The sequence below is a fragment of the Sinohyriopsis cumingii genome, chromosome 15 (assembly GCF_028554795.1).
Source record: "Sinohyriopsis cumingii isolate HCF-2022 chromosome 15, ASM2855479v2, whole genome shotgun sequence".
Lineage (NCBI taxonomy): Eukaryota > Metazoa > Mollusca > Bivalvia > Unionida > Unionidae > Sinohyriopsis > Sinohyriopsis cumingii.
In genome coordinates this window covers 122,096,688-122,123,749 of record NC_142975.1, presented here as the reverse complement: position 1 = coordinate 122,123,749, position 27,062 = coordinate 122,096,688, and the positions used below count along the sequence as shown (strand labels likewise).

General features: G+C 35.9%; 1 protein-coding gene across 1 annotated transcript in view; it reads left to right on the top strand.

The window, feature by feature from the left end:
* The window catches only part of LOC149782634 (calcium-transporting ATPase type 2C member 1-like), a 126,392-nt gene that overhangs the window by 78,876 nt on the left and 20,454 nt on the right, over window positions 1-27,062 (top strand). Inside the window, exons 14-20 of the mRNA XM_089934123.1 lie at window positions 538-694; window positions 1,014-1,184; window positions 8,642-8,790; window positions 14,267-14,433; window positions 16,443-16,511; window positions 21,752-21,868; window positions 22,858-23,005. Of these exons, the coding sequence (XP_089790249.1) occupies window positions 538-694; window positions 1,014-1,184; window positions 8,642-8,790; window positions 14,267-14,433; window positions 16,443-16,511; window positions 21,752-21,868; window positions 22,858-23,005 (978 nt within the window). The remainder of the gene's footprint in view (window positions 1-537; window positions 695-1,013; window positions 1,185-8,641; window positions 8,791-14,266; window positions 14,434-16,442; window positions 16,512-21,751; window positions 21,869-22,857; window positions 23,006-27,062) is intronic.

Genomic DNA, 27,062 nt, shown 5'->3' with positions numbered 1-27,062 from the left:
ATGGCCTGTACATATCCCCACACCATATCAGTACATCTTAGCATGACGTGCTGAATATCCCCACACCCTATCAGGACATCTTAGCACAACGGCCTGTACATATCCCCACACCATATCAGTACATCTTAGCCTGACGGCCTTTACGTATCCCCACACCATATCAGTAAATCTTAGCCTGATGGCCTGTACATATCTCCACACTGTATCAGTAAATCTTAGCCTGATGGCCTGTACATATCCCCACACCATATCAGTAAATCTTAGCCTGATCGCCTGTACATACCCCACACTGTATCAGTAAATCTTAGCCTGATGGCCTGTACATATCCCCACACCATATCAGTAAATCTTAGCCTGATGGCCTGTACATATCCCCACACTGTATCAAACTCATTCTTTCCATGATCAGAATAAGCACACATGTAGTTTTGTAAATGGAGGTCAGATTAACAGGACCATGACCTGTGTATATCATATTAACAAGACCATGATCTGTGTATATCAAATTAACAAGACCATGATCTGTGTACATTCTAGAGCCAAGAACAGATCTACTTTGTGAAAGGGGCTGTAGAGAAGATCCTTCCAAGGTCAACTCTTTATCTCTATGATGGATCACCAATGCCATTAACAGAAAAGCAAAAAGAAATATACATAAACGAGGCTGCCAAGATGGGTACGTCAGGACTTAGAGGTGAGGAGTTTTGTCATCTTCTTATCAGTTAGATTAGATGGGTATATATATTGAATGGTAAATGCATTGGGTCAGGAAAGGAAAATTAGTAAACCTCTTGCTTCAATATATTATTATTTTGTGGTTTAGTATTAAGTCACTATTTGTGTATGTGTGGAAGCTTCTAGTAATACACAGGCAAATGTAACAGAAACAGAATGTTCCTACAATCACATAATAATTATTACACTTGGTAATTATAAATGTATTTAACTTCCATTTGTAATAACTCAGACTGGAGGTATTTATACTTGAATCTGGTTTTTTTTGTATATTTCAGTGCTGGCAATGGCATATGGTGCAGATATGTCCAGTCTGGTGTTTGTGGGGATGGTGGGAATCATTGACCCTCCACGGCCAGTTGTAAGGGAGTCAATTCGGATGCTGATGAGTGGGGGAGTTCATGTAAAAATGCTGACAGGAGACTCCATGGAGACTGCCAAGGCTATAGGTGATTCTTGGTTTTCATTATAATTTTACTTTAAATATATTTGCCCGATGCAGAAGGGAGCAAACTTAGGTGCTTCCTTGCATCATATCTGGTTCTGTCACATCTGTTATCAGGTTCTGTCACATCTGTTATTAGGCTTTACCCTATCTCATCAGGTTCTGCCCCATCTGTCATGAATTTTGTTTCCACTGGTTAATTGTTGAATAACCTGATGGATTTAAATACAATTTAATGAAGTATTATATTCAGGTGACCTTGGGTGAATTTGTAAAAACATTTGTCCAAGTTGTGTCTCTCTCTGAAGAGAACTTTGCTTGTGCTTCTTGAACCAAGATTTTTTCAGTTGTACTAGATATGATCTCATTTCTAGTTATGGGAAGCTACTGGCAACTTTTCTCATGTACCCAGATTGGTCGAGTCTGAAGCTTTAACCCACACAGATGTAGATGAGATGGCATTGATCAGTAAAGGCAAGTGCTTTGGACCATTTGGCCACACATGGCCCATCTAGTTTATGTTAACTGGAGTTAGGGATTGGTGACCAACAATGATTACAAAATTTCAACAGTCATACATGCATAATCCAACAAATTGCCACTGTTATCTTAAATAGAATATAGTAATGTTATCTAAGATATATTGTAATTATTGTTATTCCAATAGAACACAATGATGTTATCTAAGATACAATACTACTTTAATCTCAAGATTAAGTGCCTCTGTTATCTAGAAAGAATACAAATAGTATGAACAATAGTGCTTTATCTAAATCGAATACAGATATAATATCAAAGATACAGTGTTGCTGTTAACTAAATAGAATACAATTTTGTTGTCTAAGATACAGAGACACTGTTATCTAAATAGAATAAACTTATACTATCAAAGATACTGTGCCACTGTTGACTAAATAGAATACAGTTATGTTATCTAAGTTACAGTACAACTGTTATCTAAATAGAATACAGTCATACTAAGATACAGTGCCATTGTTATCTTAATAGAATACAATTTTGTTGTCTAAGATACAGTGGCACTGTTATCTAAATTGAATACAATTTTACTAAGATACAGTGCCAGTTATCTAAATAGAATACAATTATGTTATCTTAGATACAGTGCCACTGTTATCTAAATAGAAAACAATTATACTAAGATACAGTGCCACTAAATAGAATACAGTTATGTATCTAAGATAAAGTACTACTGTTATCCCAAGACAATACAGTGATGTTATCCAATATGCATGATGTTACTAGATTGTATTTGGTCATATCATCACATTTTGCAGTCAGCTTGTTTGCCCACAGCCATAACTGACAGCAGCCTGTTACATAAGGCACACTGTCTGTTGACTTGAGATTGATGTAGACTGACAGCAGCCTATTACACAAGGTACACAGTCTATTGGCTTGAGATTGATGGAGATTGATAGCAGCCTGTTATACAAGGGGCACTGTCCATTGGCTTCAGATTGATGGAGATGGATAGCAGCCTGTTACACAAGGGGCTTGGTCCATTGGCTTTAAATTGATGGAGACTGACAGCAGCCTATTACACAAAGGGCACTGTCCATGGCTTCAGATTGATGGAGATTGATAGCAGCCTGTTACACAAGGGGCACTATCCATTGGCTTTAAATTGATGGAGATTGATAGCAGCCTGTTACACAAGGGGCACTGTCCATTGGCTTTAAATTGATGGAGATTGACAGCAGCCTATTACACAAATGACACTGTCCATCGGCTTGAGATTGATGTAGATTGATAGCAACCTGTTACACAAGGGACACTGTCCCTTGGCTTCAGATTGATGGAGATTGATAGCAGCCTGTTACACAAGGGGCACTATCCATTGGCTTTAAATTGATGGAGATTGACAGTAGCCTGTTGCACAAGGGTCACACTCCATTATCTTCATATTGATGAAGATTGACAGACACCAACCAATTACACAAGTGGCACTGTCCATTGGCTTCAAATTGATTAAGATTTTGCAAAATTTGCTTTTAGATCCCATTAGTTACCTAAATTGGAACATATGTTATGTAAGTTAATTAATGATGAATACAATAAACCAACTATTGAAAGAAAAAGTTACATAGGAAGATCAAGGAACTCCTGGCATAATCTATTAAATGGCATAGGTGTAAATAAACCAAGTGATTAATCTTAGGCTGTCATTGGACAAAAAACTAAAACACTGGATACTACATTTTATTATTAGTTTTTGGTGTTTGTTGGCTGAAGTGTTTGGTTTTATAGCAGTAATACATGATCTGCTTGCATTACATTGCTTTCCATTTCTTTCACCCACATCACCAGTCTCAGCTAATTATTCCCTTTTCCATTTGTTATTGGAGGTCCAGAAGTGAAAAGAATATGATCCCAGTCTGACTTCTTAGTCACAGCCATATGTGGAACATGATCCTTGTTTTCCTTGGATTAGAATTGTGCTAGGCTGATAATTAAAATTTGCCTTCAGTTTGTGTTTTTTTGTTTTTTAAATGGCTTTGTTCCATTTCACAGATGTTTTTGTATCAATTAAGTGTTTTTCTCCTTAGTCCTTGCATTAATTGAGTGTTATCTGTGTTCTTTTATAATAATTTAAGGGGTCATTGTGCCATGCTTAGCAAGAAGGGCTTCATTCAATGGTATACTTCATTATGTTAGAGTAAGTATTGTGTACCCTTTCTTTGGTTCCATATTTTGGTGCTTGGGTAAGTATTGTGTACCTTTCTTTGATTCCATATTTTGGTGCAAGGGCAGTTATTGTGTACCCTTTCTTTGGTTCCGTGTTTTGATGCTTGGGTAAGTATTGTGTACCTTTCTTTTTTTCCATATTTTGGTGCTAGGGTAGGTATTGTGTACCTTTCTTTGGTTCCATGTTTTGGTGCTAGGGTAAGTACTGTGTACCTTTCTTTGGTTCCATGTTTTGGTCCTAGGGTAAGTATTGTGTACCTTTCTTTGGTTCCATGTTTTGGTCCTAGGGTAAGTATTGTGTACCTTTCTTTGGTTCCATTTTTGGAGATTTTTGTGCATTTTTCTTCTTCAGAGCTTCTGATGTCACGGGATGTTTGCAAGTAGGCCCCATGGAACAGTCAGTTCACGTGCTTAGTGTGCCCAGGGTGTTTGCAAGTATGGGTAGAGAGAGGCCCCATGGAACACTCAGCCCATATGCTTAGTGTGCCCAGGGTGTTTGCAAGTGTGGGTAGAGAGAGGCCCCATGGAACACTCAGCCCACTTGCTTAGTGTGCACAGGGTCTTTACATACAGACAGCTGTCCAATTTACTTTGTTCTGACCAGACATGACACCCCCTCTCCATTCACAGGATGAGTCTGGATTCATTTCTTTGTTGGGGAGACTGTTGCCCCTGTGGGGCATGAATGTTGAAGTTAATCCTTCCAAACAAACCTGTAGTAGCCAGCCTGAGACCAAAAACCTCAAGGACATCCTAGTCAGGACTAAGCTAACGTCAATCACTAATCAAGACCACCCTAAGTCAGTCTTGTCCCTATGATGATAAAAGGTGCAAAACCTGTCAACATATGATAGAGACCAGGACATTTTTCTAACAGTCACTAGAGAAAAGCTAAACATACATGGTCCAAACAAAATGTGCATCACAGAGAAATTAATTAATTTCATCACATGTAAGATCTGTAGTCTTCGTTATGTTGGAGAAACCGAAGAGCTACACGAAAGGATTAACATTAATAAATCTGATTGGATGACAGGGAAGTTGTACAGAAGCCCGGTTGCCGAACACTTCTCCCCTGGCCACATTTTCAGTGATATAACACTTATTGCAATTGCTCACAAACCCAACTGGAGTTCCAAAACCAGGAAAGAAACGGAATCTTACTGGATACGCCGCCTTAGAACATTGAAACCAAGCAGTTTAAACCAAGAAGACTAGAAATGACAACCATGCACAAATAAAATTATCTTTTGCAGCCAACACATTTTCTTTTAAATAATTCTCTAAATTTGCTAAGTGTCCTATAATTATTACTATAACAATGAAATATCTGGGATATAATTTGTGCTTACATAAATTTACATAAAATAACAGATGTCGTTATGGCTCATCGATTTCTAGGTCAGTAAAAATATTTTCCAGCATCCTCAACAAATTGAAATAAACTAGTTAAAACAATAAATTTAAAGGTTTAATTCCTGTAAAAACAGCCATGTAAAGTTTTGCAGACACAGTGGTTTTTGTGTTTTATTTGTGTCTTGTCTTTTTTTGTTTATTTGCCTTTGAAAAAGACTCATTAAAAATTGAAAGTGCTCAGGCTGTTAGATACTAATTTTGCACTGTTTGTTGTCAGTTTATTGCATTTATATATATTTATGTATATTTGCATTTAACATTGGATTTAAGCAATACTTTATTTTCAGGTCGAAAATTAGCTGTGTTCTTTTGGTCATATGACTAAAAGAGAAATAGAAATCCCATTGTAACAAATTTTAACTAAGTAACCAGATTATATTATTGTAATTGCAAGTTAGTAAAAATGTTTAATCAACTACCCTTAATAAAAAAAATTAAAGTTTCTTTTTTCCCCATATATTTTCTCAATAGCAGCACTTTCAGAGATTTCTAAACACATTTGAAACAACCCCTGTACCATGTACATTAAGGCTAATACACATGTATCTTCAAAGCATACTTTTCTTTCTCATTTCTTTGTTGTGGATAAAACATTATCATAACTATTCATGCATAACACACTAACATGCATAAAATTACAGACATGGCTCCCTTATAGTCGGTATATAAACTAAACCCTTCTTTCCAATCGAATCAACACAGATGTGAGTGCATCTATTTTTAGAAGTTTTTTTTTGTAATGTTTTCATAATGTGTGATCACTCACTTTGCTTCATTACTACGGTCTATTGATAGGATTGCAAATTATGGTTTATTTATTTGTCTACATACTTCTAGTATCTGATTTGCTGCTTTTTTTCATATTTTCACAAATACGAGTTAAGTCATAAAACAACTTGGACCTTACAACACTTCTCTGTTCTCACGAATTCCACAACATAGCATTGTCCCATATGTTTCTGACCTACATAATTGCATTTTAAAGTTAAATTTTAAAATAACATGGTACCATGACTTTGCTTTCTATGAATTGTATATTTTTCTGAATACATTTGCCCCATTATTAATGAAAATAGACAGTCTATTAAACTGGTACTTCCCAGACACAGTGATATCTGCCATTATTTACCTGTTACTGGTTCACTTACAGTTTCAAACTAATTTTATGAACAGACAGTTAAAATATCCAGATCACCGACTGATTCTGATCTTAATTGCTATTTACATACTATTGTTAAGGCTTCGAAAACATGTTTGTATGTTTTATCATTGAGGGATAACATGCGAAAATCAGGCCGTGATACTGCTGCTGACTTACTCAGGAAAGGGTAAATGGTCAACCAGCTATTAAAACACATGCCTGTGAATGGGCAAAAGTTTGTTTGTCGACTATATTTATATAAAAAACAAGGCCTAGGTACTGATGGCTTGATGAATACATTTTGCTATAATGCAACACTAGAACTAACCTGGCTAAGGTGAAGGGGCATCTCAAAATATATGGTCAGTCAATGTACCTCTTTAAAAAAAATAACAGGGCAATGTTGTTTTAGCTTACCTAACAGAAGGCAAAGTTTGCATTTTTTGGCTGATGGCCCAGAATGTGGCCTAATTTCATTAAGCTCTATGCTGATCGCACAAAATGTGGCCTAATCTTCTACCATCTTGCAAAAGTGAACATTTCTACCATAATGGTAAGTACAGTAGTCTATATGGGATTTGTTGTGGCCCTCATCACCCCTCATAACAGGTAATTTCAGCAATGCATCAGTAGTAGCTAATGTACTACTATTAAAATGTAGTTATTGAGGCGGGTAAAACTATTTTAATTACATACTACTTGTCTGCTACTGTAACAAGAATCTCTCCTTGTGCCAGCTCCAATGTCCCATACTTTAAGTTGAAAGAGGATGGTATTCCATATCGTGGCTGTTAATGAGTCTTACTTAGATTGGTTACTTTCTAAAGATTCTCTCCTTGTGCCGGCTTTAATGTCATGTACTTTAATTCAAAAGAGCATGGTATTCCACATCATGGCTGTTGTTAAGGAGTTAGACGGGGATTGTTTTCTATCCAGTTCTGACCATCCAGTGCTAATTGGAGGAGGAAATAATTGACTTGGACTGAAAAGAAGGCAGTGCAGTAGTAGCAGATAAGTATTATATAATTATAATTAAAATTAGTTTTACTCACCTTAAAAATTCATATTATTGTCATTGTTACTGAATGTAAATCTGAAATTGCTCTACTTTTTCCCTTATTCATGGCTGGTTCTGTTAGAAATTCTGAAAGTGGACATTCTCTTCTGTGTCCAGACTGGCACAAATTTAAGACTGACTTTCACTCTCAAAGTCCTAAGTGTCAGATTAAACTATAGTGTGTGCCAAGCTATCATTAAGAAAGACTAGTGAAAAAAAAGATAGAAAGTTCATGCCAGGTTGCAATAATGTACTGTGTAATTTGTGAGATCTTTATCTACTTTCACGGCTGTCTCAAAAAGCTGGGCAGTAGAGTGTTTTGTCTTGTAAAAATGTACAAAGGCTGGAAGGGTATTAAAGTTAGACTGCATTGTATCTTCTATTTTGTTTTAAAAATCAAACCATGTGTCAGAAATTGGCAGGAGTGATAATACAACAGGCTGGAAATTCTTCAAGAGTTGATGTCATAAAAGTAAATTGCAAATAGGTTTTTGACAGTCAGTGACATCATAAAGTAAATAGGTTATTGACAGTCAGTGACATCATAAAGTAATTAGGTTATTGACAGTGAGATATTAAGTAAATAGTAAATAGGCTATTGACAATGAATAGGTTAAATGCAATCACTGACATCATAAACTAAATAGTAAATAAGTTATTGAGAATCAGTGACATTGTAAACTAAATAGTAAATAGGTTATTGACAGTCAGAAGCTTAGACCATAAACAGGTGTTAGCTTTGTATCAATCAAAGCATTATTTCTTTTAAAGATTATGTTCTGCAAAATATATTTAAGGTTACTTGGGCTGGAAACAGACCTAAATATAAAAAATTGGTTGACTATCCCAGATGTGAGAAATATTAAATTGTGTAGAACTTCCAATTTTTGTCAGTTTACTCTGGGGTGATCTAATCATTGCCTTGAATGATGGATCTGGATGCCAATATCAAATGAAATGCCTGCCTTGATGCATCGGGTTGACAGTGGTTTACTGGGAACTTTGAAATCATTAACGGTAATGTTTGTCACAATTTTATTGGGCTTCAAGAGAAAGTGGGTCATATGCAATTATTCTGTTAGATCTAATATTGTATTAGAAACTATTTTGTCCTGAGAAATTAAAATTTTGTTCTTTTTAGGCTCACGACTTGGTCTTTATGCTGCTGGATCCAATGCTTTGTCAGGGGAACAGATTGAAAACATGGATGTTTCAGAGTTACGCAGAAGAATAAACAATGTTGCCATATTCTACAGAACAACACCCCGACATAAGTTAAAAATAGTCAAGGTAATTTTGCGGCATTCTTTTCATCTGTTGTGTTAGATTTATGAAACAAAATTTGGAACTTACATGGTAGAATATGATCATGATTCCAGAACAGGTAGCTAAAACAAATGTGTCTATTGAGCAAAATAGCCTGTAACTTATATTCTGGAATTGTAATGAAATTGGTCTTATAGGTAGGCAGGTACCTAATACATGCCATTGCAATCTGTGTTTTGTGTTTTGGATTTTTAATCATATTGGTACGATGTCTGTAATGTGGAAGTTTATAGTGATGTCTAGCACTGGGGCATCATGCTGCAGACATGTAGCATCATTATCCTGGACACTTGGATGTTCACTTGAACTATAGAGCTCTCTAACCAATTATCCTGGACCTTTGGCTATTCAATTGAGCCATAGATCTCTCTAACCAGTTACATTATCCTGACACCAGGCTGACCAGTCCTAACACTGACCTCTTAATGCTGATCGCCAAGCAATACAGCTGCTGGTACCATTTTTATAAGTCTTTGTTATGACACTGCAGGGGTTTGAACCTGTGATCTCATGCATCCGAGGCAGATACTCTAACCACAAGACCTCTGGAGTGGTTCAGTTTGGAATCTCATGTTATCTTGTCTCATGCCTTAGTAGATATCAAGATAATCTGTGGTTGCAGTTGAATCTGGAGAGCTGCAACATTCAGGGCACCTGCCTTACCAGTTAGATATGTAATTGAATTGAACATCAAAGGCAACTAGCCAATCAGTTAGATAGAGATATGTAATTCAAGCAGATACCCAAGGGATCTTTCTAATTGGTTAGAGAGGTCTATAGTTCAAGTGAATACCCAAGGGTCATAGAATTGGTTAGAGAGATCTATAGTTCAAGTGAATACCCATGGGTCCTGGATAATTATTTAAAGAGATCTAGTTCAAGTGAATACCCAAGGGTCCTGGATAATTGGTTAGAGCAATCTATAGTTCAAGTGAATACCCAAGGGTCCAGGATAATTGGTTAGAGAGATCTATAGTTCAAGTGAATACCCAAGGGTCCTGGATAATTGGTTAGAGCAATCTATAGTTCAAGTGAATACCCAAGGGTCCTGGATAATTATTTAAAGAGATCTAGTTCAAGTGAATACCCAAGGTCCTGGATAATTGGTTAGAGCAATCTATAGTTCAAGTGAATACCCAAGGGTCCTGGATAATTGGTTAGAGAGATCTATAGTTCAAGTGAATACCCAAGGGTCCTGGATAATTATTTAAAGAGATCTAGTTCAAGTGAATACCCAAGGGTCCTGGATAATTGGTTAGAGCAATCTATAGTTCAAGTGAATACCCAAGGGTCCAGGATAATTGGTTAGAGAGATCTATTGTTCAAGTGAATACCCAAGGGTCCTGGATAATTATTTAAAGAGATCTAGTTCAAGTGAATACCCAAGGGTCCTGGATAATTGGTTAGAGCAATCTATAGTTCAAGTGAATACCCAAGGGTCCAGGATAATTGGTTAGAGAGATCTATAGTTCAAGTGAATACCCAAGGGTCCTGGATAATTGGTTAGAGCAATCTATAGTTCAAGTGAATACCCAAGGGTCCTGGATAATTATTTAAAGAGATCTAGTTCAAGTGAATACCCAAGGGTCCTGGATAATTGGTTAGAGCAATCTATAGTTCAAGTGAATACCCAAGGGTCCTGGATAATTGGTTAGAGAGATCTATAGTTCAAGTGAATACCCAAGGGTCCTGGATAATTATTTAAAGAGATCTAGTTCAAGTGAATACCCAAGGGTCCTGGATAATTGGTTAGAGCAATCTATAGTTCAAGTGAATACCCAAGGGTCCTGGATAATTGGTTAGAGAGATCTATTGTTCAAGTGAATACCCAAGGGTCCTGGATAATTATTTAAAGAGATCTAGTTCAAGTGAATACCCAAGGGTCCTGGATAATTGGTTAGAGCAATCTATAGTTCAAGTGAATACCCAAGGGTCCAGGATAATTGGTTAGAGAGATCTATAGTTCAAGAGAATACCCAAGGGTCCTGGATAATTATTTAAAGAGATCTAGTTCAAGTGAATACCCAAGGGTCCTGGATAATTGGTTAGAGCAATCTATAGTTCAAGTGAATACCCAAGGGTCCAGGATAATTGGTTAGAGAGATCTATTGTTCAAGTGAATACCCAAGGGTCCTGGATAATTATTTAAAGAGATCTAGTTCAAGTGAATACCCAAGGGCCCTGGATAATTGGTTAGAGCAATCTATAGTTCAAGTGAATACCCAAGGGTCCAGGATAATTGGTTAGAGAGATCTATTGTTCAAGTGAATACCCAAGGGTCCTGGATAATTATTTAAAGAGATCTAGTTCAAGTGAATACCCAAGGGCCCTGGATAATTGGTTAGAGAGATCTATAGTTCAAGTGAATACCCAAGGGCCCTGGATAATTGGTTAGAGAGATCTATAGTTCAAGTGAATACCCAAGGGTCCAGGATAATTGGTTAGAGAGATCTATTGTTCAAGTGAATACCCAAGGGTCCTGGATAATTATTTAAAGAGATCTAGTTCAAGTGAATACCCAAGGGTCCTGGATAATTGGTTAGAGCAATCTATAGTTCAAGTGAATACCCAAGGGTCCAGGATAATTGGTTAGAGAGATCTGTAGTTCAAGTGAATACCCAAGGGCCCTGGATAATTGGTTAGAGAGATCTATAGTTAAAGTGAATAACCAAGGGTCCTGGATAATTATTTAAAGAGATCTAGTTCAAGTGAATACCCAAGGGTCCTGGATAATTGGTTAGAGCAATCTATAGTTCAAGTGAACACCAAGAGACCAGATTAATCTGATATATTTAGGTCAAGTAAACACTGAAGGGTCCTAGCAAATCAGTTAGAGAAATATGTTTACATTGGAACACCCAGGTGACCTAATTAGAGGGATGAGTTAACACCCAATATATATGGATGATAATTAGAGAGATTAGTAATCCAAGTGAATGTGGTTTATTATAATTGTAAACCTTATGTTGGATATAGGCTATTAAGTTTGAAAACTCCTGGGTGTTTGAGCTTTTGTTTTCAAGTGAATGAGCTTATAGTGGTAATACACAGTTGCAGTGTGCAATATTTACAAGAATACTGCAGTGTGCAAATATTTGCAAGAGTAATACAGTGTTCAGATGTTTGCAAGAGTACTGCAGTTTGCAGATGTTTGCAAGAGTACCAGAGAGAGAGTTTGAGTCCTAGGGTTCAGCAATTTTTTTGAGTGCTTCAGCAAATGTTAGCATAAAACAAACCATCCATTATCATCATTGTTAGATTATCAGCCACTAGGTATGCATACAACAAACCATCCATTATCATCATTGTTAGATTATCAACCACTAGGTATGCATACAACAAACCATCCATTATCATCATTGTTAGATTATCAGCCACTTGGTATGCATACAACAAACTATCCATTATCTTCATTGTTAGATTATCAGCAACTAATTATGCATACAACAAACCATCCATTATCATCATTGTTAGATTATCAACCACTTGGTATGCATACAACAAACCATCCATTATCTTCATTGTTAGATTATCAGCAACTAATTATGCATACAACAAACCATCCATTATCATCATTGTTAGATTATCAGCCACTTGGTATGCATACAACAAACCATCCATTATCATCATTGTTAGATTATCAGCAACTAGTTATGCATACAACAAACCATCCATTATCATCATTGTTAGATTATCAACCACTTGGTATGCATACAACAAACTATCCATTATCTTCATTGTTAGATTATCAGCAACTAGTTATGCATACAACAAACCATCCATTATCATCATTGTTAGATTATCAACCACTTGGTATGCATACAACAAACCATCCATTATCATCATTGTTAGATTATCAGCCACTTGGTATGCATACAACAAACTATCCATTATCTTCATTGTTAGATTATCAGCAACTAATTATGCATACAACAAACCATCCATTATCATCATTGTTAGATTATCAACCACTTGGTATGCATACAACAAACCATCCATTATCTTCATTGTTAGATTATCAGCAACTAATTATGCATACAACAAACCATCCATTATCATCATTGTTAGATTATCAGCCACTTGGTATGCATACAACAAACCATCCATTATCATCATTGTTAGATTATCAGCAACTAGTTATGCATACAACAAACCATCCATTATCATCATTGTTAGATTATCAACCACTTGGTATGCATACAACAAACTATCCATTATCTTCATTGTTAGATTATCAGCAACTAGTTATGCATACAACAAACCATCCATTATCATCATTGTTAGATTATCAGCCACTTGGTATGCATACAACAAACCATCCATTATCATCATTGTTAGATTATCAGCCACTTGGTATGCATACAACAAACCATCCATTATCATCATTGTTAGATTATCAGCCACTTGGTATGCATACAACAAACTATCCATTATCTTCATTGTTAGATTATCAGCAACTAGTTATGCATACAACAAACCATCCATTATCATCATTGTTAGATTATCAGCCACTAAGTATGCAAAGTCAAATACCTTCAAAAAATAAGGTTTTGAACATTAAAAAGGCCTGTTCTATAACAGCATGAGAAATTGCAGTGTTCTAGTATAGGTGAAGTCACAAATATATATGACACCAAACCAGCTCAGCCATGTGACAATCAGCAGTATATCACTTTTCCAATGTTGATGCTTTCACCATTAAGGTTGTACAGTTTTTTTTAAAAGTCATATGGAACAACAATTGTGATTGGTTTCATTATTTAAATGCCATATTCCTTGACCTAAAGTTAGCCAAGATAATCGGCTGTGACATGCTTTACAGTGAGTACCCCATTTCTTCAATGGACCAGTGAGAAGTGCAATACAAGATCATCGGTATTTCATTTTGTCAAGTTGAAAATGTTAGAAACCATTTGTTGGTATGATTGTTGTTTTGTTATGGGTTCTTCCTGAGTGGACTTTTGAATACATAATCAGATGATGAATAACATACTCATATAGATTAGTGTGATCTCTTACCGACTGCAATTGCCCAATATGTACCACCTGTGGTATGATATGCAGATAATTCTGGCACCCTGCTGTAAGTACCCAGAGAGACAGTCCTATAATCAAACGTGAGTCACTTGAAAGTATTCGGAATTCCATTATAAATTAATATGATCATTTTTTAATAATATATTTTGTTGCCCAACTGGGCTTTCATATTGGGAAAAATGGTTGCCTTGCATTAATTGTATGGTTTTCATTGGCTCCTGGGCAATATATTTCTTGCCCTCATAAATTTTAAAGTTGAAAACATTGCAGGAGATAATACAAATATTTGGAATACGATGGATAATTTTGATAGCCCAGTGGCCCAACATTAAAAGTATAAACATTTTATTTTGTTTGGAAAATGAGACTAAAATTGAGATGTGTGATACATGGTATTTATCAGGCACTGCAGCTGAATGGCCAGGTAGTGGGAATGACAGGAGATGGTGTCAATGATGCTGTTGCCCTGAAATGTGCTGACATCGGTATCTCTATGGGTAGATCAGGAACTGATGTTTCAAAAGAAGCATCGGATATGATCCTTGTAGATGATGACTTCTCTGTAATATTGTAAGTAGAATTGAAAGATCAGCGACTTACTGTTATAATTTCTCTGCAAATGACAGTTTGGGGATTTGGGTGGGGTATATGGTACAAAGTGGATTTGGTTTGGGGATTTGGGTGGGGTGTATGGTAAACAGTGGATTTGGTTTGGGGATTTGGGTGGGGTATGTGGTATAAAGTGGATTTGGTTTGGGGATTTGGGTGGGGTATGTAGTATAAAGTGGATTTGGTTTGGGATTTGGGTGGAGTGTACAGTAAACACTGGATTTGGTTTGGGGATTTGGGTGGGGTATGTGGTATAAAGTGGATTTGGTTTGGGGATTTGGGTGGAGTGTACAGTAAACAGTGGATTTGGTTTGGGGATTTGGGTGGGGTATGTGGTATAAAGTGGATTTGGTTTGGGGATTTGGGTGGTGTATACGGTATACTGGGGATATGGGTTGGGTATACGGTTTATATTTGTCAGCTCATTCATCCATTACACTTTTATTTAATATCACCTAATCCCTTTCAGACACCATCATGAAACTTGGCATGCTTTTTTATCATGACTAGACATTGTGTCCTGAATGAAATTGAGTTTGTCGTCAGATCAGCATATTATGAGTTATCCTCATTTTTGTTACAAATTGTATCCATCCGACTATTTAAACAATTTGTCCATTCATCTGTCCATCACAATTATGTCTAGGGGACCCTGAGTGGCCAAGTGGTCTAAAGCGCTCTCCGTTATGGATCACTGCCATCTCACCTCTGTCTGTGTGGGTTCGAATCTCGGATTCAGCCAGCGTGGGTATGTGAGAAAGCTTGCCAGTAGCTTCTTGTGGGTCGGTGGTTCTTTCTGGGGTTTTTCCCAGGTTCTTCCTCCACCATTAATACTGGCCGTTATTTATAGCCTAACTTGTGCTGAAAAATGGCGTTAAACACTACAACAACAACAACAATTATGTCTAGTTAATTTCTCCAGAAGTATTTTAGATATATCCATGAAACTTGGTATGGTGGCGCTCTACAGTTGTGTATTTTGCATAGGGTTAGAATTTCAAAGAAAAAGAATTTCCCTGACTTTCCTCACTCATTATACTGGCTTTTTAAGAAAGACCTTTAATTCCCTTTATTTTGGTATATGATTGATGTGGGTTATAGAGTATACAGCTTGGCCTTACTCAAGATGTGCACCTTTCAAAAAAGTGCTAGCTCGACTTGGTCATTTTCACTTCCTGAACTTCAGAGGTAAATTGTATAAAAAAGAGCTGATAACATTTTTTACATTTTATATATTTGGTAATTCATTCATTGCACTTTTAGAAGCTGGTATTGTCTAGTCTGGCAAAATTCATTTTCCCTAGTTTAATAGCTGCTATGGATAGTATACTTTAGACTAATTCAGACTGATTTTTTAGCACAAGAGAGCAGTCATTTTAGTTAGCAGTGTGCTTAGATCATGTACAATTTCCAAAAGTACAATATCCAAAGAAATATCATCCACATTACATTAATGCATAGAGGTATGCCAACATTCTCTCCATTGTGCATGTTTTAAATACAAACAAATTCACTTTACATACATCACTCTCCCAAAAGTACATACTAACTGGTGAGCACCCCCTATGCAATGTTGTCATGACAAGAACTTGAATCACATGTAGGATATGGCTTGGTCAGGTTTATACTTTTAGAGTTATCTCCCTAGTGAGGTTTGTACCTTTAGAGTTTTCTCCCATTGTTTTATATTTATACTTACTGGCAGATTTAGTTTTTCATATTGTCTAGAGCTCAGTCTCAGCTTATGTATCTAGTGCAAATAGAGATATGACTTGTGACAGACTGGTTTATATAAATTCATAAGTTATTTTTTGACTTGTGACAGACTGGTATATATAAATTCATAAGTTTCTTTTTGACTTTTGAAAAGTACATGTTCTTAAGTGATATGAATTTTTCTGTATTTCATTAAATTTTGTAAATTATGCCAAGTCATTAATATATCTATTAATATATTTGTGTTTCTTTAGAAGCGCAATTGAAGAAGGAAAAGCTATATTCTACAATATAAGAAACTTTGTACAGTTTCAGTTGAGCACGTAAGTACTAGAATCAATACACGTTCCACACATAACATTAAATTGCATCAATACACATTCCACATGTAAACATTCAAATGTATCAATACACATTCCACACATAAACATTCAAATGCATAAGTACACATTCCACATGTAAGAATTCAGATGCATTTCAGGTTGATATGATGGAGTAATAGATTTGCATGCCATATTGCTTTGTTTTAGACCCCATGCATCAATTGAACATAGTGTAATCTTGTCTTCATTTGTTTTAAATTGAAATATGTTTAAATGGTTACAGTAATTGTATATTATGTAGTCTTCCAGTTTTCCATAGACTTTATTAGTAATTGATACTTTTTAAAAAGTATTCGAATATTTTAAATATTAAATGTACCTGATAAATAATAATAATAATAATAATAATATATTTAGCAGGAATAGTACTCAGCTCATTCTTTATCTGCTTCAGTGGCATCCGCCTCGGATGTGGGAGATTGCGGGTGTGAACCCTGACCGAGTCATGCCAAAGACTTTTAAAAATGGTACTAGCTGCTGCCTTGCTTGGTTTTTATCATTAAGAGGCTATTGTTAGGACTGGTCACCCTGGTGTCAGGATAATGTGACTGGGTTGGTCATGATGCCTCAGTGCTAGACATCACTATAAAATGCCATACTGAAGACATTGTAGCAATATGACTGAAAAATTGTTAAAGCTACGTTAAAAATCCAAATAAGACACAGACACTTAATAAAATTGTTGTTTTCTTGCGATGCCCTTTTTGTTGAAAGCATATTACTAGTCCAGGTAGAGTAACAAAGTGTTATACCAAATTACAAACAGTACCATAATGTGTCATTAATGCTAGTAATAATATATTTAATAAGTAAATTTGGTGAAGTGTCATAAATGCAACAAGTTCAGGGAAGACAAGTATGTGTCATGCTTTGTGAAGTACAATGCCAGTACCATGCAGTATGGTCCGAGAGTATGGACTACAGTTTTGCTAAGTCAACCAAGACAAAGAAAGAGGGTAATGATGATGCAAATTTTAGAATCCTACAAGTAATGATGATATGGTGGGAGTGTGTACCCACATCTTTAGGTAGCTCAGGTGGCATATATCCCCCTGCATGTCTAAGCATGGCTTTTGGGCCTGTAAGTCTGGGCGCATGAGGTTTTTAACGGATCCAACAGATTTATCTTGACCATAAAATTGCTATTCAAAGTCATTCACATTTGTCCGATAGTTGAGCTGGCCAGCCATCTATCTCAAACTCAGTCAATTACTGAAAGATCCATCTATGTTGCCACGCCTATGGTTTCATCTTTTAACAATTACGGAGATTGTAAGGATAGATTTGTAGAATTAGTGATAGACCCATTCATTATGCCAAGTCTACAGTATCATCTACAATTATGGAGACGTCAATGATAGATTTTCCATCATAACATGCCAACAGCTACATACAGATACGGAGGTCTTATTGTTAGATCTGTCTCGCCCGGTCTTTGGCTTCATATCTCTAGATTTAGAGATCTTAGTGGTAGATTTGCCCATCCAAACATGGCTATGGCTACATACATTCATAATTAGAGGTCTTAGTGATAGATTTGCCCATCCGAAGATGGCTACGGCTACATACATTCATAATTACAGAGGTCTTAGTGATAGATTTGCCCATCTGAACATGGCTACGGCTACATACATTCATAATTACAGAGGTCTTAGTGTTAGATTTGCCCATCTGAACATGGCTACAGCTACATACATTCATAATTACGGAGATCTTTGCGATAGGTTTGCCCATCCGAACATGGCTATGGCTACATACATTCATAATTACAGAGGTCTTAGTGTTAGATTTGCCCATCCGAACATGGCTACGGCTACATACATTCATAATTACGGAGATCTTTGCGATAGGTTTGCCCATCCGAACATGGCTATGGCTACATACATTCATAATTACAGAGATCTTTGCGATAGGTTTGCCCATCTGAACATGGCTATGGCTACATACATTCATAATTACAGAGGTCTTAGTGATAGATTTGCCCATCTGAACATGGCTACGGCTACATACATTCATAATTACAGAGATCTTAGTGATAGATCTGACTGTCTCACTTGGCATAAGACTACCCAAACAAATTATGATGTGGTTTTTTTAGATCTATCTGTCAAGCCATGTGAATGGTATGGATGGTTCCAGCACTAACCAGACCACCTTCTACACTGCCATTCACATTCTCCCACTTTTTATAAGTGCATTTTTGAAAAAAAAATTCGCATTGAAATTGGATTGAGAACATTGTCGTCATATCTTCATTGTTGGATTTGGCCTCCTTGGCCTTTTTCTGACTGGAGGGTCTGAATTGCTTGGGTCAACAACAGAGCAGCTGACCATTCATTATCGAATATGTTGGTTGCCATTGTCATTTTTAACATGATTTGGCCATGATGCTTGAAGAGTACTATAAGGTAGGTAACTGAAGAACCACCCCTTCAGCTTGCTACTGTATCATTGTTTTGGAAACCAGCCATTCCTATCCCAACAGATGGAAGATAAGCAAGCCAAGCTAAGGGATCTTTTTTATCCCAAATGCAGTTCAGATCTCAATTTTATGCCAGCAGACAGTCCAGGAGACCTATTTACAAGGGAGGAAAGAAACCAAGCTTTTCCAATCCCAAAGCTCATGTTTCTGGCTGATGACTTAATTCTTTTTACCCAATAGAGTGTCAGTCCCTTTGAAGAACTTTTAGTAGGGGATACTGCTTGCAGTCTCTCTGGGGGGTGGGGATGGGGCAGGGTATGCTAGACTTTCTGTAGTTCCAGTCACATTGAGTCAGCCTATTGGTGCCTATTGCTGGGAGGTCTGAATTTCTAAGGTAGTTGATGTACTCATATTATCATTAGGAAAGTATTATTGTACAAAATATACCTTTTTCCAACAGTTAGTTTCTTATAGTTGTTTAATTACAGATTATAGTCTTTGTATTTATGAATTATTGTACATATCTGTCTGATGTCGTTGGTGGACAAATTATTTTGGCAAGTCTCAGTCTGCCAGAGATATCAAACATTAGCCAGTTTATTATATTACAGTAAGCACATGGTTATTAAAATACGAGCTCTCATAGAATTACTATAGGAACAGTGATCAAGTTTTTAGTTAGATAAGCTCTTTTTATTCTTCTTTGCTGAATAAAATTTCATTCATGATATATATTAGATGAGTTGGATTACATCATAATAAAAAAGTTTTGTGACGTTATTAAGTGCATCATTATCAACAACATACACTGTTTGACAGTATAGATCAGACATAATTGTTCAGTTACCTTAAAGTTTTGTGTTAAGCCAGTGAGATTAAATTTGGATACATAATAATATTGGATATTATTGGTGAGGCTCAAGGACAATGATGTGAGCTTGCAAGCCTCAAGTACTTCATGTGAGACCACAATATCTAACAGTACAAACAAAACAATTAATACATTCTCCTATTTATCCAAAACATTCTACCATTTATTAATAATCAAATGAATTTTGATTGTTTTCCAAAGAATTAGATTCAGTGCCAGTATGTTTAAAGACCACTCATGTCTTAATTGTTTTTAGCTCTCCTGGTTTTGGGCAACAAGAGCTTATGAGATGGTTTTTTGTCCGTTGTACATCTGTCTGTTGGCACAAGTTTGTTATCACTGCTTCTCTTAAATTACTTGGAAGATTGACTTCAAACTTTACACACACACATTCATCACATGGTTTAGTTGGTCCTTAATGAAAATGGTACTGCTTGCACATCCACCACAGTTGTCATCTTGAAATTCTTATTGCTACTCCACCAAAATGGATGGTCATATCAGACTTGGGGCTTTCACTGAAAGACTTCATATGATGTCTAGTTTGCTCTCAACAAAAATGGTGCTAGTCTGATTCCCAATATGGCTGCCTGGGTTTCGTGTTATTGCTGCTCCTACAAGAAATGGTCTTATCTTAAATTCTTTTTACCCAGTAGAGTGTCAGTCCCTTGGAGGAATTTTTGTTATGACTTGTTTGAGCATGAGTACATAGTTTTACATGACGTGATTTTACATGCTGCTACACCATGATTTAGCTTCTATGATGTTAGGTAGCAACAGACTTGTTCGGTTTTGCATATGCTTCACAACATTCAGTAAGTAAAGTATTTGATTAGGAGTTAGGTATATAAAAATTATGTATTAATTGCTGTTCCTAAAATTAACATAAATACATAAATGCATGTGTATGTTTTGGATTTTTAACACAGCTTAAAAAAAAAATGTTGTCATACTGCTATCATGTCTGCAGTGTGGCAGTTTATAGTGATGTCTATCATGTTGTTGTTGTTGTTGTGGGGTTTAATGCCATTTTTCAGCACGATAGGCTATACATGGCGGCCAGTATTAATGGTGGAGGAAGAACCCGGAAAACCCCGGAAAGAACCACCGACCCACGAGAAGCTACTGGCAGGCTTTCTCACATGCCCACATTGGCTGAATCTTAGACTCGAACTGCCGCAGACAGAGGTGAGATGGCAGTGATCCGTAACGAAGAGCGCTTTAGACCACTCGGCCACTCGGGGCCCCTGTCTATCATGAGGGCTTCATGCCGCAGATGTATAGCTTGATGTCCCACCTAGTCACATTATCCTGACACCAGCCCAACCAGCCCTAACTCTAACCTCTCAATGCTGAGCGCATAGCAAGGCAGTAAATGTACATTGAAAAAGGACTTTATTGGAATTATTTATATGATTCAATTGCCAATTAATACATTGTGTGACATGCAATTTTACATACTGTTGTTATCATGTTAGATTTGAGTACAAAGCAGCAAACTTTTTGTTTTGTGCTTAGCAACATCCAGTAAGTGCTTGATCATGTACAATAAAAAGCTTGATCATATCCATTAAGTGCTTGATCATGTTTTCTAAGGGCTGAAATCATGTAGCAACTTATCACTGCATGGACATATATCTTTTACCAAAATTGTATTTACTACACACAATAATTCGTTATAATTTATAAATAAAATCTCATAGCAGCAACAAAAAAATGTTTACTAAGTTCTTAATAATGCCCAGTAAGTGCATGATCATGCCCAGTATATGCTTGGTCATGTCCAGTAAGTGCTTGGTCATGTCCAGTAGATGCTTGGTCATGTCCATGAAGAGAAAAATACGGGAAATCAAGAGATGGATATATTCTAATGTTTTATTCTTGCAGGAGTATAGCAGCATTATCTTTGATAACATTGTCTACTGTGATGAAATTGCCCAATCCTCTAAATGCCATGCAGATTCTCTGGATCAACATCATCATGGATGGCCCTCCTGCGCAAAGGTCAGTTGATACACAGCACCCAGACAGACAGACAAACACAGGGTTTGCACAATCATGAAAAAGGCTTGAATTTTGTTGTTTACCTTAAAAAGGGCTTGAATTTGAGGTCGGCTCCAAAATCTACTATAAAAGTTTTTGAAAATGAAACCAGAAATGCTTGAATTTGTAAGATATGCATTTCTTAGCAAAAACATAATGCTATGATATAATTATCAAGAAAAAAGAAATTAAGATGTATTAAGAAGGCCTAGAAATTGATCTCCTTGAAATTCTACTCTTCTTTTGGGCCACTTACATATTTAGGACTTTTGTTGAGTTGTTGGCAATGAGGCTTATTTGGGATTACATCAGTCTCATGCTGTTTAAATGAGTGTATGGCATATTAACAGGGACACGAATTCTGATAAAAATTGTTGGTCAAGTTCTTTGTAAATCAGGTCATGTTTTTAAGTCTGTATGCTGTAAGCATTAAATGTAGTTAATGTAGCCAAAGAAGAAACAGCTAGGTTGTGTTTATTGAAAGATTTTCGACCAGTGGGTGAAAGTGTTCAATGTACTAAGGCAAGAGTGAAAAGCACAAAAAAATGAAATATCAAAAACAGAAATGAATTGAAAATGTATTTTGCTTAAACATAGAAACTTCAGGTGGAGTCAGAAAATTGGGCAAATTTTGTGCTGTCTCCCACCTCTCATGCCACCAAGCCCTTTCATCTACAATGTCTTCGCCTGGGTCTAGTTCAGCAAGAAAATATTTCTCACTTTCTGTCTAAGAATACATTATTTAAGTCTAAAATGTTGTTGAATTTCCAACTATATCAACATTCTGAGTTTAGACACCATTAATTATAGTTATTGAAAATTAACAATTTGTCCTTGAAAAATCCTTGACAAGTTTTTGAATTTTCTAATGAAATATATGTTAGAGCTATTTGATAAAATTAAAGTGGTATATGTTGGGCACTAGGTAACATTAAAGTGTTCTTTTTCAGCCTGGGGGTGGAGCCAGTTGACCATGACATTGTAGAGCAGCCTCCCCGGAAGGTCAAGGACCCCATTATCACTCAGCCCTTCATCATCAAAGCACTGGTATCAGCTTTCATAATTGTTGCTGGCACATTGTGGGTTTTCTGGAGAGAGGTAATTCTAGTATTTAAAATTTTTATGTAAAAGCAGGTGAAGTTTCAGCTCCTGGGTCACAAAGAATAGCGATATATATATATATATATATATATATATATATATATATATATATATATATATATATATATATATATATATATATATATATACAGAATGCAAATAATATAGCTAATAACAGTCCTTTGTGCAAGGGATCACATGTGTCAGGGATTGATTAAGATAAATGAAATAAACTGATAAAGAACAGTGCAAAACTTGTATCTAACTAGCCTTGAAAAGAGATAAAGAAAAAGAGCGCTTTTGACTCTTAATGCATCTTTTTCAAAAGCAATTACAAAACATAGATAAGACAAAGAAATAAAACAAAAAATGTTGTGTTTGCAAAACTTTACATAGTTGCTTCTACAGGAATTAAACCTTTAAATGTATTAGGTTTCAACTTGTTTATATCAACTTGTTGCAGATGCTGGAAAATATTTTTATTGACCTAGAAATCAATGAGCTATAACAACATCTGTTGTTTTATGTAAATTTATGTAAGCACAGATTATATCCCGGATATTTCATTGTTATATTAGTAATTATAGGCTATTAAGCAAATTTAGGGAATTATTTAAAAGAAAATGTGTCGGCTGCAAAAGAGAATTTTATTTGTGCATGGCTGTTTTTTTCTCTAGTCTTCATGGTTTAACCCACTTGGTTTCAGTGTTATAGTTAGATATTAGTTTTGTACTGTTTGTTGTCAGTTTATTGCATATATATATATATATATATATATATAACTAGCTTCTTTTGATTTTCTTTTTAACACAGGCTTCTTACATTAGCTAAATCACTTTTTACAGGGTAAGTTGAGGAAATGGCTCATCTGGATAATACTTCCAATTTTTTCAAGTTACCCAACCAGAGAATTAGTTCTCTGTTTTATAATCATATGTAAACAGTCAGTCAGTAGCGAAAGTATTGTTTTGCCACGCTGTAAAAAAACAAACTAAGACCAGTTATTATTTTAACTTGATGATGATTTAATTTATGGGGTGGATATAAGTGAGCAGGATTCAGTAATATTGTGTGGATCATAAATTAGAGAGAAGCAACATAATACCCTTGATTTATGATTTGTTCAATACTGCAATTAAAAACAATATTGATAATAATAATAATAATAATAATAATATACAGCACATAGTATTTGTTAAGAAACCAATTTTTAAAAGTGAACCTGTATACAGAGGTCACCTGCATACATAGGCCAGTTTTGCCCTTTCCCATGGTGACCATTATATCAACAGGGAGGGTGAACAGACCAATTTTGTAGCAAGTCTTTTAAAATAAAACTTCCTACAAAAAAATGAAAATATATGGTCAATAACATCAAAACCAAAGCCTCTGACTAAGATTTTCTTTAATTGGGTTAGCTCATTTTGTTTATTTATCTTTGTCACTTGTGTTTTCAAATTTGTATGTGTGTTTGTTTACCCACCCAGACACTCACTATTGGTCATCACCCTCCCTGCTGCTGTCTCTTAACCAAACTTTTTATCAAGACCTACACGATATCGTGACCGAGGATCATGTAAATTTATTGTGATAAAACCGTGTGGGATAGCTTGCGCATGTGAAAAGAAGTTTTTGAACTTAATCATATCCATATCCCCTGAACACCAAGTCTGATGAATATTTTGCAGAGTACAATGTGACCCTGCTATAACACGGTAGTTGGGAGCCATAGAACCTGACCGCGTTATAGACTGAACCGTGTTATAAGCAACCAGGTCAGTTAGCTGAAGAAAATGATGCATGTACCAAAAAAAAAAGTGCGGGGTGTGTGGGTGTGTGTAGGTAATAAATGCGGGCTGTAAAATATGTGATTCATCGGCACAGTTACCATCTTAAATTGATGCATATTAAATGAGAAATACACCTGTAGTGAAAACGGAAAAGACATTTATAATAGTTTACTTTATTTAGAGAACCATGAATTGGTACATGTCTATGAAGAATGTGTATATATACATGTCTAATGTATAGCATGAATAGTATCAACACTGTACTCACCCACGAATCTTATCAAATACACTGAATCCACAATACAAGTGATACCGTCGAAAATATGCATACACACACATTTAAAATCTTCAATACACACAGTAAATCTTAATCATTTCTGTGAACTCAGTATCTGATATTATTCCATCGCTAAGGCCTGATGATATCAACAAAGATAATTTGGAGTATGCTAGCATTGCAGTATGCAACTTTATTATACACTCATGCGGTTTATTTTTGCTTTACATAGATATTTTTTTGCGATATTAAGAATACCAGCAATTGTTGTTGCAGCTTAAACACAAATTGTTACAACTGTTGGCAATGTCGTCGTTGTTGATAGCAATATGACTGTTCTTGCGATAACAGCGGACGCCAAATACACAATTATTTCAACGACAACTACACGTTTGCGATATTTTTTTACTTTTACTTGTACTGTCAATGATATATTTCAGTTCGGTTTGCCACTCACATACTTGATTGTATTTGTAATGTTGAACGTCTGTTGGGGAGTTCATTATATTTTAAGTAGGTGGTAGCTCAGCGACTTATTCAAGACACCATTAGTACAACAAACCTATACAAAAATCTTAAGGTTCCACAACAAATGTTTTCTCGTCATTTTGCTACAACATCACTAACATATATCCAGAGGATCCAGTTAGCGGATAACGCCATGAAATTGTAGTAGATATTGTAAATGTCGTAGTACCAAGTACTGAGAACCTGTATATACCAGTAACCTCAGCACAATGTTTTATGGATTTATTGAGTGGTATCCATAATGCTGATCCAGACACTACTGTATATTCTACACTGTCAGTGATATTTTTAATGTCAGCTGATAAATGTTGGCTTTCCAAAAAATCGTCAACAATTCCATTAATTTTTTTTGCGAAAATTTATAAACGATTGTACATGATTAGAGTATTTAGATATAAATGTGGTCATTCTATCATTGATTGTGATAAATGAGTTCATCATCGGAATGTTCATTGCAGCATCATCGCCAGATTTTGGTTTTCCAAGACCAGTAATTTTATTATTAGTCATATTAAGAGAACCAGTCATTGTATCACCTGTGGTTAGTAAAGATCATTGATCTCAGTTCTGATCATGTTGTTGCTGCTGTCTACGTATCGTTTTTGTTGCCACATCATCGTCTGATTTTGGTTCTCTCACATTTTTACTTGTATTGAGATTGCCATACATAATATATCCAATTCTACTGATGTGTCAGTAATCTCTCCCATGAGTGTTAAGACCGATTCCGCTGATTTTTTAATTTGAACATTTTTAGCAAACACCAAGTTATCTTCGGTTGCATCTGGAATCTGCAGAATAATATCTGTCAGCAGGATATTGCTTGTCTTTAATTGTCCTTGTTTATCCTGAAAAACAACAACTTCAATTTGGTCCACATTTGTGAGACTCAAAAGATTAGCGAGTTCAAGTTGCAAGTTTAGGTAAGTCACCTTGAGGTTTGCCCTGAGTCTTACTCAGAGTAGATCTTCCGTAAATATTTACCATTATACTTTCAGATCTGTTTAAAACGATAGTGGTTGGCTGTACCGTCTACTGGTATACTTGTGCACAACTTTATGAGGTGATGTCCCTTTGACACAGCATCGAGTACAGCCAGTACTTCATGGCCACTTATTAGCAGATCATTTATTGTCTGTTTTGGTAATGTTGAATACCAGATTGGAGTGTTTTGAAGAAGAGTACTTTGCACTCTGCCGACATATTTTAAAAATTCTTTTGGAGGCGCCAACCCATACGAATCAAAATAAATAATTCCACGTGGATCACTTGTGTATGCAACCCAATGAGTTCCTGCACCAGATCTTCCATTGAGATTAATGATACCGGTTTCAACATGGTGTGGTTGTTTTGGTAATTGGTTACGCCTAAAAACTCTTGAAATTTTTTATATTTATTCGCTTAGCAGCATCAGTTAAATCAAAATTGGACATAGGAAGGAGACACATTGCATCTAAAG